We start from the raw sequence: 14,457 nt of genomic DNA, 5'->3' as shown, positions 1-14,457 counted from the left end.
GGGACACTCGAGTCGCTTGGAGATTTATCCACAGCAACCGGGGGTGAAGGGGGGGGCGCGGGGAGATGAATAACCGCAGTGGGGGGGGGGGGGGATGATACCGATGGAACGATAAATCCGATGCTTCGAGGAGGAAATTATCGCGTTAAATCGTTATTTAACGCAGGCAAGAAGGAAGGCGGTAACGCGTGTCGAGAGCAAGCCCCCGGCAGAGGCACGCCTTTGGATCTTGTTTACATCTCGTGTCGCTTAAATTGCCGTCGTCGCCAATGGGGTGATTAATCGCGCTGATCGTAATTAACGATTTAGCGCCCGGGCTCACGGAAACTTCAGAATCACGTTCGCGCTGCAACGGCGACAGAGAGACCCCTCGACAGTAATCGTTGCCAAAGTAATCACCGAAATTACCCTCCACGCGACCGGCAACTTGTTCGGTTATTAATTACCGGAGAAACACCGAGCCCGTTTAAATAACGATTCCCTTTATCATCGGCTGCAGACTCGACAAATCTCTGCCAGCGCTGTCCCGTTTCATGGAAGACAGTTCTCCCTGTTCAGCGCGAAACGACGCTGGAAATTTCTCCGATCTGCTGGGGATGGTTCTCTGAGTCACTGGCGAATTATAGGAAGAGATATTTTAACCGGTTCCTATTAAAAATTCCTTCGAAGTAGCTTGGAAATATTTGCCAAATAATTCTGAAATGTTTCGAGACGTTTCACGAGCGACCCTTGCAGAATGGTGACAAACAATTCGGCGTAAGTGGAAGGTTCTCGAAAGACACCCCCGAAAAAGGTTCGTCGCGCGATCGTTGCGCGCGACAGCGTGATAAATCACCCTCCATCGATCGTCGGCCATCAGCGGCGCTCGAAGTCGAAGCAACAACCCCCTGCGAGCCGGCTCTCGCCGCTGGAACACTTTAAACCCCGTCGTCCCGTTCGGCGCTACGATTAATCGAGGGGTTGATTGTAATTAACGAACCGACCCGAGGCTTATAAAAGTTAAGGACCGTGACCTTCGAGCAAACCACCGACAGGCCAGGGCGCCCCTGCGGTGTAGCGATTTCAGCCCCCTACTTGGGGACGAGTCTGAACGGCGGAAGGCTCGAAACGAGGGAGAACGATTGCCTGGTTAATTAATAGCGAGTGATTAATCGTTAGGGCACCGAGCTACCCTCGTCAAACAAACCTCCGACTAGAGCCTCGTACGTGAACCATGGATGTGGAGGGGGTGAATCACCCTCTTCTGTTCCACACCTTCCAGTTCCTTTGTCCCTAAGACTTTTCCAGAATGAATATTCAAACAGTCCCTTGCAAGCTTGCATCCAGGAACAGAAATCTCCCCAAATCATAGCTGGGACCGAGAAATCGCATGTCGAGCTGCGACCCCAGAATCAAATCTATCCTCCCAACCCTCTTATTAATCCACGTCGATCGACAAAACAGCGTGGCTCTTCGGCCCGTGTTACCGAAGAATTTCCAGCTCGCCACGCAAAACATCGTGGCCGATAAAGCGCCGTCAATCCGCGTGCGTTTCATCCCCTGAAATATAGCCCTGTCTGCGCGTCCTCCTTCATCCCTCTGGGAGACACCGCCTCCTTCCGAACGGGGTTAAACGCTCGTGATTTATGTAAGAAGCCCCGTCGTACTCGGATACCTTCAGAAAGAGACATCGAGGGTGGTCTTTGGGGGGGGTGGCTGAGGAGTCGAGTGACGGTACGTCAGGCGAAGATATGGGAATTTCGCGGCATTAGAGAGTGCCTGGTGGAGGTGACATCTCCCTGCGATGTTGTACGCGCAATTTTCACTCGGTCCTGAACGGATCTGCCTCGCCGTGAAGGATCGTCTGCTGAGAAAATGTTGTTGAGATACTGTCTGGGCCGGCCACGAGTCGAGACGCGGCTCTTCTTTCCATTTAAATCGAGGACAGGGGTCTGTGTAATATGTCCTTGGAAATAATTTCCGAACAACATCATAGGGACTTAAAGGAGCAAATCTGCCTTTAATGGTTCGGAGTTGCTCGTTCCCCATCCTTGGGGTTGAATTTTTAACGCTCCCGTCCTTATTCACCGTTCTTCTGGCGAGGGGCACAGGTAGCTGGGAGCGGAACAAAACCGGGATACATATTCAACGAGGCGGCATGAAAAACAGCCACTTAAACGCGACTACCACCCCCCATTCGTCGCGCGACAGAGCCGCTTATCCCTGAAACTTTATTCCCCGTGGAAACAACTTCCGCGCAAGCGGAGGAAACGACTAGCCCTCCGTCGACAGTTAGCCCGCTGCTTCGGTCATTTGCTTGGAATCGTGTCAAAGTGTAAGCAACGCGGTAAAAAGCAAAGCAGGGTAGTAAAATCAGCGAGCCAGCTAAAGTAACAACTTCGTCGTCTGGTGATCGAGACTGTTAAGAATTCTGTGTTCTATTCGTCTGATGAGAAATGAGTTACTCTTCCTGCCTGATCAAACACCGATGTAACCTACTTGCCTGTTCATATACGGGTATATTCTACTCGTTCAAACAGGAACATCCCGCTGCGCCTCATACGCTAAGTGCAATCTTCTTTACTTGCCTAACCTAGTTAAGTTTCATTCTACTCCGATAAGACAACCCGTGCGCGCTGTCTGACTAAACACGGCCCTATTCTACTACTAAGAGAATACATGATCCCTGTTTGCCCGACTAGACGACGCCCTATTCTCCTACCTCGCTTGTCTCACCGCACACCGTCCCCATCCCGCTTCCCCAAACATAATACTTCCACCCCCTCCCAAAAGAGTATCCTCGAAAACTACCCACCAAAAGACTACCCAGTTTACTCTGCGCCAGTCAACGCCCTCGTGCGCCCATTGTGCAACATCGTGCTCGTACGAATTTATTTAAAACACTCGCCCGCTCGATCGCATTCGACCCGCGTTTAAAATCGACTGGCTGGTATCGCGCGTATCGACCCGCGCAGCCACGCTCCGGCCACCCTCCCGCACCTACCGCGGGCAGACATTTATTTCACGGGGCTTTTCGGATTTGACGGATTAGAGAGGAGCTTCTCGTAGCCGATGCGCCGCGAGGATATTAATGCGCGTCGAACGGTGGCTGTAGGGAGCAGGGTGAGTTTCGATGGCGCCCGTTGCGAGCGGGGGTGTGGCTTGGGGGAAAAAAAAAAGTAACGCGACACGAGGCGGAGGGGCCGAAGGTAAAAATTGCGGATAGATAAGGGTGCTAAGGGCGCCATTCGTCTACCCAGCGGCTGACAGCCACGATAAAGTTTCTTTCACAACCGAACTGCGGCTCGAGTGGCTTAACGCCGCTCCTCGAGGACGATCCACGACCCCGTGGCTCGTGCGTCAAGAAGACGGATACCGCGAAAAACGGTCGCCTCGGCTACCCCCGGCTCGAGGGTGGATTTACGTCGCGGAATTCCTGGGAGTCGATGGCGCTAAGGGCGACTTAATTACGCCCACCCTCTGTCCCTTCGCGGATTTTTCAATCCACCGACGAAGACGAGTGCGAACGCTGCTTCTTCGAGGGACGGTGGACCTTGAGTAATTGGGGCTGGTTTCGGGACGAAGATTCTTCCGGCATCAGCCTCTCTCTCTCTGGAGTTTTTCATTCGATTCGACGCAAGATTGCCAGGGCAGTGATTTCTCTCCCTCTGCTTTTGGTCCTCGAAAGAATCCATCCGAGGGTTGTTGTTGAAATTGAATTCTTGCGGCCGGGACGAGGAAATGCAGCCTCTGTCATTTTTAAGCGATTCATCGCACGTTTTAACGGTCGATAGTATCCACAGGTTGATGATACCGGTGGTGGGTTTTAGAAAAATTTTCCACGCCGTCCACGTTTATTTATTAGCAGCCTGGCGCGAGCCACGGCCATCAATTCGGATTAACGCGAATTTTCCACCGGTATTTCCGGACCGCTGTCACTTCCCTCGTTACCGTTGCTCCGTTTAGGAAATATAGATTCAAAACGCACGCGAACACCTGAGTTTCGGAAGTACCGTACAAGCCCCTCGCTCCGAATCCCTGCTCTCCGATGCTTCTATCTCGATACAAAACTGCTCCGGCTTCCATTAAAGCTTTTACCCCACGCTGATACACTTGACGACCCTTCTTATTTTACGCTTCTGTGCAGCTGATATTTAGATCCCGTTTAAATTCTACTCCGCCCTGCTCCCTCCTCCGTTTCATAACCGTGCTCCGCGCGCGGATTCTACTTCCTGCGTAATTTCCACAACGCGGCGCGCTCGCGTTTTATTTAAATTCTGCTCTCCCACCTGCTCCCCGACGCGATTCCTATCCAGTCTATATATCCTCCCTGCGAATCCCCGCGCCCATTCGAATCCTATTTTCCACTTAATTTCTATCCGAACTCTATCTTATTTATATTCTACTCGGAGCTTTCCGCCACTAGCAACCACCCCTGCCACGGCTACTTAACGAGATTATATCTACTCCCCCCTTAAACCGTCTAAATTGTTTTCCGATCGCGCGATTAAACCGTTCGTATTGTATGAAGTTCGCGGGGAAGGTGGAGGGCTCTGAAGGATTCCAATCGTGTTCTCGGTCGACGGAAGATTTCGGAACGCGACGTTCCCGCGTAAGCGGGTTAAACGCTCCTCTCGACTCCGCTCTGTTGCGAGGTTTGTCGAGGGAAACGTTCCAGGGAACCTATACACGACTGTGTTAGGAGCTGTAAATGCTACGATATCGGTCTGAGTAAAATTTGAAGTTGAAAACAATATCACTAACGCAGCATTAACTCCGCAAAGATTCTAGATACCTCTTCGCAATACGAAATCTAAAAGAGAGACGCCTCGCTCGATTTTCGAATAGATAGCACCCCTTCTATCCTGCCGAGCCTTCGAGGCGAGCGAATGGAAGATCGCAGATTTAATAAGCGTCAGCCCCGACGTCGCAGATTTCATAAAGCGAAACAAAAGGGTGGAGGGAGAGCGTTTGCAGCTACAAGTCGCGAGTTAACGTCGGCCGGTTTAATTCAGCCACTTTTCCGTCTCTGGCCCTCGCCTTCTTTCCGTCCCGGCGTCCCTCCGAGGAAACGCAGTCGCCTGTTTGTTTATCGTGACGACCGGGGAGGGAACGGCGAGTTAACCGTGGCGTAAACGCGGATCAGCTTTAACTTCGCTCGGCTCGTTGGAAGGGACAGGGCGGGGCGGCGTTCAAACGAAATTGGATTTTCATTGCGAACAGAGGAGCCCGGCTGATTCGCTCGTTTCTTTGTCTCGATTTTCGTTGCGCGACGCTTATGAAAGGAAGGCAATCTGAAATCCCGCGGGCACCGGGGGGGAGGAGGCGGCAAGGGATAGAGAAGGGAACTCGGTATTTCCGACTCATTAATCTTCATACGAACGCTGCAGCCATGGCTGGCTGTTGAATGTTGCGTTGGACGTTGCTGAGGGAGTAATTCTTCGAAAAACGGTAGTATAAGCAGGGAACGTAGTAACTATACGCGGTGCGGGCGGTTTCGTTGTGCCTGGATGGCAGTTTTCGTGAAATATGTGCAATGGTAAGTAGACAGGACTGTGGCTGGTCAGACGGTGGTGGCGGATATTTAGATCGAAGAGTGAAATTTTCATGAGGGACAGAGATAGAATTCGCCTGTCGACTTCCTGGAAAAGGTGACAAATATCATGAGGATAAGGAACGTAAATAAATAAGTAGAACGAGTCAGTGAATTGTCAGTCATACGGAATGAAGTGCACTTCGGAGAGTGTAATGAACTCCTGCGAAGTCGTCGAAGTATCGTAGGAATATTCTCTGTCCAAATTAAGAAGCTACGTCAGGCATCGAAGAAAATTCTTATTACATAAGATTTTTTATTGAAAGTAGAGACGGAATGCGAGCAAAATTTCGAAAGCTACTAAAATAGAACTTGCAGACTTCGATTCCAATTAATCAAGTAGAACATGCCCGTGTTTGGTCAGACCCGTGTGAACAGCGCATTAAGGGGACTAGGTACTCAGAAACTCGATTTTTTGTTGTATTTTTCGAAAGCACCACCCTTCCCGAGTAAAATACCGTTTGGTTTATGTTAAAATTCGCAAAATTAAGGATTTTACAGCCGAAACGGTCGAGCGCGTCATAAACCGTTTCTGCGCGCACGCAGGTAGACTAATTCCCCTTTCGAAACTTTAAACGCGTTTTTCTCGGAATCACATTTCCCCTTCGTTTTGCAGTGAAAAAAAAAAATTCAGCATATGTGAAGCATGTATAGTTACGACCTGAACCTACGCATAAATCTGTGAAAACATCTGTTTTGAGAAAAAAAAATAAAATGGCTCTTTTCTCTGGCGAAAAATCAAGTTTCTTTAAAATTTGCCGTTTCACAGCCGCCATTTTTATAATTTTTATATTTTTCCTTTTTCAATAGGTTCAGGGCAGAATGGGGGTCAGGGCAAAGTATCAGTTTCAGAGAATATTTCACAATTCAATTTCTTACTGCCAGAATCACTGCAAAATTACAGCGGCTCCATAAAAAAACACCTATATATCAGGCAACTGTAGCGCTGTCATACATATGTATATATTATTCAAATAATTTTCTTTTTGCTGTTTATAGTATTAACAAACATTACCCAAAAGTACTAGTCACAATTTGTATTCATCTCCTTGTAATTAATTCGCAAAGAAATACTTGACTTTCGAGCGATCTGACTGCCTAGTCCCCTTAATCCCATCACAAATAATAGCGGCAACTCGTTGCAAATTTCATTCAGTCGCAGACGAGAGGGCAGGAAATCAATGGAGACCTGCTGCATCGAAGAAAGGGCAAGATAAAAGATTGACTGTCCGCGATTACGTGATAGGTTACATCGGAAGCTTCATCCAATTACGCGCGGCCGGATTTTAAGCTGTTCCAGCGGCGTCGGATCTGCCGTTTCAGCAGCGATTCTATAAATTACGAACCCTCGGAAGTATTTCTTCGGTCCGACGGGGCCGTACGTTTCTGCCCTCCCCCCCTCGGTGGGCAGCGTGAAAAAGGTCATCGAGTCCCTTCCGAGATGGAGAGAGGCGGAGAGGGGGCGAGGAGCTCGAGAGCGCGAGGGCACGCGAGGAGAAAGGGTGAAAGCACGGCTCGTGAGACGGGCAGAATGGAAAATCCGCAAATGGAACCAACCACCCTTCTTCCTCATCCACGACACACATCGACAGTCACTTCCCTCTACTCGAGAGAGAAAAAGGGAGAGGTACGACGGAGGGAGGCTGTCGAACGCAATCTCACAGGCCAACGCGAGCGAGTGTCCGTTTGTTTCCCTTAACACCTTCTTCCTTACGCCCAAATGTATTATTACACGTGCTGGCAAACTGGACAACCGCGAGTGGAACGCCACGGAAAAAGTTGATTGTTTAGGAGCCGCCGTACCAACTGCCTTTTCTCGCGTCGAGACTCCAGAGGGCTCGGGAGCGGCAAGGAGGACGGAAACGTCGGAGCGAAAGGGTCAGGGTAAAAGAGATATATTCCCCGAGAACGGTAATTTATCGAATTGCGTTGGACCGTGGGCTCGGGGATTCCCCGGCTCGATCGAATCGTATGCTCCTCTCTGGCCGGCCGGGCGAGCGGCTGATCGAGACATTTTTACGAATCAGGCATTTTGCTTTTAGCGAGATCAAAGTGACTCCTCGATTCCGTCCGAATAGAGACTATTTTCCTGCCCCGGGATTGATGAATAATGGCTTAAGTTCGCTCGGACGTGGAGCCATTTTGCAGAGATGGTACGATCGCAGCGGCGGGGAAAGGAGTATTGACTTGGAAGATAGAACGAAGGGGCGATAAAATGCGAAAGGTGGGATGTGGAACGAGGGTGAATCGTATCCCTGGCGAGAGGAGGGGTTGGAGCAAAACGCGAGTGAGTTACAGGTCAGATCGCGAGCACGGAGTGTGAAAGATGGGGTCTCGATAATCGAACCGTGGGACCGGATCAATTAAACCCCCTCGGGGTGGACATTAATTATTGAAGGTGTCGTCGACAGTTTCCTATCGCCTGCGCGCGATCCGAGCGCAATATTCGGGACGAGCTGACGATTCTCGCCCCGCGGACAGGTCTTCCCTCGGCTTCCACGCCTCGTATTTCTCCATTTTCCGCGCGCGAAGTTTCCCGCCGACTTCTCTATACGATGCTTTCCAGCAATCCTCGTTCCTCGCGAGAAGCAACCGCGACGCGGGACTCTCTAAATGAGGAGCTTAATTCGTTGTGAAATGGACTGCGGCGTCATTCGAAGCGAATATCGATCATTAGCAGCGCATTCTATTGTCGCTGATATATATATATATATATATATATATATATAGGATATTCATAATATGATTACATATGAAATATTTCGATTTCATAAATGGAGGTGGATACATGAATTTCTTACCGAATATAATTGGCAGAGTTACAATAAAGTCGTCCAGCTTCGAAATACACGGCGCTTTGTTATAAAATTAACGCAACGAATATGTTATTACGTATAATGATATAATAGCGCCGAATCAAAAGCCCCGCTTGTCCACGGGAAATTTTGGTAATAAAATTAACAAAGCTAGTTATTGCGCGAGTTACATCGCGTCCCGAGTTTCGCGAATGCACGTAGAGCGATCGCGGAACTCGCAGGGAGCATTAGTTCGTCGCATAGCTCCGCGGGAAAGGCATTGTCGAATGTAATGAACGGTGGATTTCGGCGACTAATAATCGCCGGTGATTAACTGCCGCAGGTTCGCAGCGCGACCGATGGGAGCAACGTTTCCCGCGATGCTTCGTGGCTCGCTTTCTATTTAGTCGAAAAGTTGCCCGGCATTTCTATACGACGCGCAATTTTATTTCACGCTTATTACCGCCGAGCACAACTTGTTACACGTAGGATCCAGGGCGATGCACACGCTGCGGCCAATTATGCGACGTTAACAACGTTCGCCGTACTTCGCGACGTAACAGAATTTACATGCACCGCTTTTAACGGCAAATTCGCCCCCCGGAATGATTACTCCGACCTCCCCCTCTTTGGAAACTAAATTTTTTCCCAATGAAACCCCGCACGCCGTCGAAAGATACTTTTACGTGTACGTTGATTATTACATAACAGGACCGCTATTGGGAAGATTCGAACAGCCCGCAGTAATTAACAACGAGTGGAATATGTTGCTATCATCCCCATCCCCCTAACTGTGGTTCAGAAAATTTCTCTGTTTAATCAACCCTAGAAACTTTTAGGTAGATTGTTTGTTCGCGAAAATCCACGACACTGTTATTTAGAAACTCTCTTCTGTTTGTAATGGAAATTTTCTTTTTTGAAATTGTGTCGTGGAAACGAAGGGAAAAGCAGGTTGCAGTTGCGAGTCAAGTTCAGGTTATTCAAGTGGAAGGTAAGATGATGATGCCAGAGAGGAATCGCGATAGCCTTCGATTATTTTCGCGTGTTTCTTCAGTGCCAATCCATCATTCCACTCGACTTTTCTCGACGCAGTGAGCATCGGTTCAGTGACAGGACAAAGGTGAGTTTCCTGGGGATTGGCGGGACGTTTCCCGCGATTTCTCTCGCGACTGTACGCGGGATTTCGATGTCCCAACGCGGCACGGTTAAAAATAACAGAATAAAAGAAAAATATAGTAGCCGGGGATGATCAACGGCAGAGGTCCAGGAAGCGAGGACCGATGGGGCGCGGTTGGATTCGTAAATTTTCCACGATTTTTTCCCGAGCCAGGCAACAGAAAACGCGAACAACGTCGAGGCTGTGTGCGTGCGAGCGCTTTTGTTATTAATTTTAAATGAAGACGGCCGCTGGCGGCCCGTAAACTTTCACTCCCAATTAAATATCGCGCTGATGGGTTCCAGGGTCTGAGAGTTTGCCTCCGTTTAGGTAATTCTAGCCTCGTTTAAATATCGAAAACGGCAAAACAAAAACCAGATCCATTCAATTAGTGGCATACCTTGCAACCGTTTCAGGGTATCGGCTTTCAGTCGAATTTCCAGCTCCCAATAAATCGCTGAATTGATCGATAATTGGCTGCAAAGGTGCTGCGAATATGACGAGTGTGGCAGAAGAACACTGATGCATGGAGCGTGGGTCGCACAACCGCACTCAGCTGCGTTCACAATCACAGAAAACGGAGGAAACTCGCAGCGAAACGATTTCAAAGTCTTCGCGACACGCGTGATAGGTGTAAACACCGCGGCGTCCGAACTTGTGCTGAGGTGAGTCAGCCGACGCGCCGATAGCAGTTTCGTGTTTACCATTTGGTGGGGACTACATCCCGAGCCTAGCAGCGATATTAAGGGTGAACACAACTGTGACGGCCGGAAAAGTAAGCCATATAATAAACCATATGTTCCATAGTTACACATTCGACCAGCTCGCGTGGGGGTGTTTAGAAGATTAATTAATATATATTAAAATTTATGGATGTTTTTCTATTTATTTTTTTATATAGCCTTTAAGACAGCGTACTAAAGGTAGGTAATAAAATTTTTCTATGAAAACTGTAAATTATTCTTAAAAAAATTCTTAAAAATGCCTTACTTTTCCGGCGGTCACAGTGGTGTTCCCCCTTAAACCGAGTGGCTGGGGTTTACAGAAGAAAGGGATGTTTCGCAATGCACCTTTTTCATCGCGCGGGCGTATTTTTGCGCGATTATTCATTGACAATGCTACTGGTTCATCTTCGAGCTTAATATGAAACGGCTGAAAAACTGTGGCGAAAAAATCCCATGCAATTATTCGAAAGGGAAGGTCTAATCGGCGAGACGTCGTGGGATCGAGTGGCACGCCGCGGAGGATTTATCACGGGCAAATTGAATCCCCAGTAAACCGATTATCGGGCCGTTATTCGACCACCGAGGCAAGTAACGTCTCGACTTGGCGTGACTTTTCAGAAAGTTTGCCCCTCGTGTGACGAGGGACCAAGATGGTTCGAGCGTCGGCTGGAAACCACTCGGGAGTCCAGTTTCGACGGGGTGGGTCTGGCAATGAAAAGGAAGAAGGAGAGATTGAACGGGGTGGTAGAGAGAAGGGGTGAGCCGAGAAGAAGAAAGTGCAACGGAAAGCTATTTCCGGTCGGAGGGGTCCGTATCGGGCCCGTGTAACCTACGAAATGGCCGACTTAAGGGAGTTTTACTGCGAGACAAACCGGAAGTGATTCGGCAACGACCGAAACACTTCTTTCTCGCTGCAGAAGCTAGGGGGGGTAGGGTAGGGAGGAAAGTTTGCTCCCCTTTGGCTTCCACTTGGTTCCTTCTGCCGGGATTACGGGGCCTCGGACGAACATCCATTCTCGTTTAACGCCTTTATTTACCGACGACTGCTATCCCCTTCCCCCTTTTTCCCTCTGCAGTTGTATATTTCTCTTTCACCCTCTCGTGGCTTTTCGCTGGAACCCGCTCATTTCTCTCGCCCTCCCCTTTGCTTTCCTTCGCCCCTCTTCTTCCGGGTCTTGTCGGCGCTCGCTTAAATTCCTAATTTAAAGCGCGTGCTTTAGTTAGCGGGCCGATCCGTCATGAATCGTCGATTTTAGGGTGTTAATTCGGAGATAATCGAGGGTGGGAAACAAAGATAAAGGGACGCGTATTGTTCGCGAGGATGCTTCCTCGTCGCTGCTCGACTGCCGCGTTGCAGGGGACGCTTGGAGATTCAACTACAGTGGCACGATCACCGGCTACGATCCGGGAGGATCATTACTATTCCCACCCCGTTGCATCCATCGCGACGCACCGGCCCCGCTGCACTCGCCTCTCCCGTAATTCTCTCACGAAGCCCACGTACCATCCACGTCCCCCCACGTTGCAGAAACTTTCTAGGCTTCGGAAGCATCGACTATCAGAAGTAGAAAACGTTCTCTGGGCCAGGCTGTGGATCCACCGGGGAACGATCAAGCCTGGGATTGCACCCGAAGGGGCTCCTGCTCCTTCTTCCGCCCCATCTAACGGGTGCCCACGAATCACCCATCGAATCCAGCGCTGTGTACTTAAATTTGATTTGTTTTTATTACTGTTGGTGAACTTGGCGTTCGGAATATTTAAGGGCGAAGAAATTATATTCAAAGCCGACAGCTCCGATCCATACTTTGCTTCGAATATTTAAGCTTCGAGTGTTTTCACCTTTCGCGCACCCAGTTTCATCGAGTCTTCTTGCAACCACCCGCAGGGCCATTTTCAAACGACGAGCGCCATTACGCGGCGCGTTTTTTTCTCCTTTTCGCGGTGGCGTCGTCGGGCGGGCATTTTTTTAGTGTCTCTCTGAAAAAATCTATAAATCTAGCACGCGTGAGCCCGCGTACGTCAGGACCATTCGTCAGCGAGCAGATTGCGCCGGACGGCGCGGCGGTGGAAAAACCCTGACCATCCCTCCCAGCCACCCTCTCCGTGCGTGTCAAGCGGCTTCGTCCCACGCGCAATAAAGCCGCTGGCGATTTTTACGATCGAGGCCGCCGGATCGCTTGACGAGGTAATTTACCTTCCGAGAGAGAATTCTCCGAGCGATCGCCACCGTTTCAACCCCCGTCCGGGGCCACCCTGCTCCCCCTCCCCCGCAGACGTTTCATCCGTGATTCTCCGCCGATATCGATCGCGAGAGATCATTAGTCTACAGAGGAGTTCGTGAAAAGGCAGTGAACTTGTAACTGAGAAATCGGGGAAAGAGTGGCATTTGGAGGTCTATTATTTTCTGGAATCTAAAGCGAGCGAGAGTTTGGGGCGATACTTCCAGGTTGACGGGAGCAGATCCCCCAAAGAAAGTGCTTTTTATTCTTGAAATAAATTCGTGTAATCACCTGAAGAATTTTACTGAATTTGCATCGAAGATATTTCTATCCCTTCAACTCGTCTCCCCCTCAAGATTAAATCCTGAGCGCACCACTGGGCGGGGGTGGTGACATTTTGGGAACGCATTCACAGAGGCTGTTCTTTGCATTGCTTTCAGATTGGTCTCGTCGCCAACGCGGCAGAGCGAGGCGGGCAGCAGCAGTAGCAGCGCGACGCAGCACGCAGCGACGTTCGCCGTGCGGGTGGGCACGATCGACGGCGTCGTGACGCATCACCTGCGCGCCGAGACGCGGCGCGACCTGGCTGCCTGGGCCAGGGCAATCGTCCAGGGCTGCCACGCGGCCGCCCACTCGCTACGCGAGTACACCGTCCGTGAGTAAAGCCCATTTACCTTTGTCAGCCCCTCTCTCAATCCCCGGCTGACCTTTCTCTTTCTATCGCGAGCATAATCGTTCCCATGCTAGCGCCTCGAAGTGAAACAAAGAGGGTCCTGGGTCGTGCATTGTCGCAGAGCGAAAGCGCCGATTTGCTTCGATGAATTTCAATTCCTTTTCACCGTGGACCAACGGCTATAATAAATCGAGATTAATGGTCGATCCTAAAGAGTCCGTGAGCCCATCGATCACGTGGATCTCTCTGCTAGAGAAGACGCGGACGAAGAGAGATACCGTCGGGCATCGAGCGGATTTAAATCCCGCCTTGTCTTCTTTACGCGCAGCTCAGTCCACGATCTCTCGCACTATAATCGGCGAATCCTCTCGAAGGTACGCGTGAATATGTTCCCCGTGTTCGATTTTCAGGGTGCAATTGGCAAGGGAAAGCTTGCCAGCTGGTCGTCAACCACGAGGACGGTTTCGCGTTGTACGCGGCTGGAACCAGGGGCGTGGGAGGGAACGGGGTGAGCCCAGGCTCGCCCCCGACACCTTTGTGGAGAAGGTCCTTCGACAAACTGAAGCTGTCCGCCGACGATGGGTCGCGCTTACTGTGGCTCGATTTCGGCGGCGAGGATGGCGAGATTGTGAGTGATGCTTAACTTTGGATACTCAATCTGACAAGTGGGCCTAAAAACTCGCGCTACGTTCAAACAATTCACTTCCAATTTTGCACGCAGGATCGTAATAAGATTCCACATCGTCCATCGAGGGCTTTTTTCTATTCCGATTCCCCGTTTATTATTTATACAGAAAAAAGGTGGCATTTTCTCTTAGGAAAATGTAACTTTACCTTTGATCTCTCACCGTTTCTTTATTTTTCAAAATTTTCAAAATCGGCCACGATGGACGATAGCTATTGACATACTTTATAGGAGGAATTTATTGTTTTTTAATTCAGACACGACACACAGCTGTTTTTACGCCCACCGTTTAGCTGTCTGAAATCGAGAGACTTTCGGATATGTATCCATAACATCCGAGAAACAATAGTTTTTTAAGTGAAACTTATTTTATAAGTAGTTCATAATACTATGTAAATATGGTAAAAAAACGGGAAATCTTCATCAAGCCGTTGACTTGTAAAAAAATCCACAAAATGTACACATTTTCCGAGGGTTCAAACGGGTATACCCCTTTAAGCAACCTTCCCGTGCAGAAAGGCCTCTGTTCCCCAAGGCAGTGGCAATTCTTGCCACAGAAATGCAGAAAATTAGCCAAGAAGTCCTGCCCCTGGAACTGACATGCAGGATAATGCCGTCGCAAATGGAATCGC

At 49.6% G+C, this 14,457-nt stretch overlaps 1 protein-coding gene across 4 annotated transcripts in view; it reads left to right on the top strand.

Moving 5' to 3' along the window:
- Syn1 (Syntrophin-like 1) overlaps positions 1-14,457 on the top strand; it is a 298,277-nt gene that overhangs the window by 278,926 nt on the left and 4,894 nt on the right. For 3 of the 4 annotated variants that reach the window (XM_076828705.1, XM_076828702.1, XM_076828703.1), the window contains 2 exons: positions 12,908-13,122; positions 13,551-13,768. In XM_076828705.1, the coding sequence (XP_076684820.1) occupies positions 12,908-13,122; positions 13,551-13,768 (433 nt within the window). The remainder of the gene's footprint in view (positions 1-12,907; positions 13,123-13,550; positions 13,769-14,457) is intronic. The other variant, XM_076828704.1, reaches the window with a different exon arrangement.

Source organism: Andrena cerasifolii, chromosome 16 (genome assembly GCF_050908995.1).
Source record: "Andrena cerasifolii isolate SP2316 chromosome 16, iyAndCera1_principal, whole genome shotgun sequence".
NCBI classification, from domain to species: domain Eukaryota; kingdom Metazoa; phylum Arthropoda; class Insecta; order Hymenoptera; family Andrenidae; genus Andrena; species Andrena cerasifolii.
The sequence above is the reverse complement of the archived record's forward strand: the minus strand, read 5'-3'. Positions and strand labels throughout refer to the sequence as shown.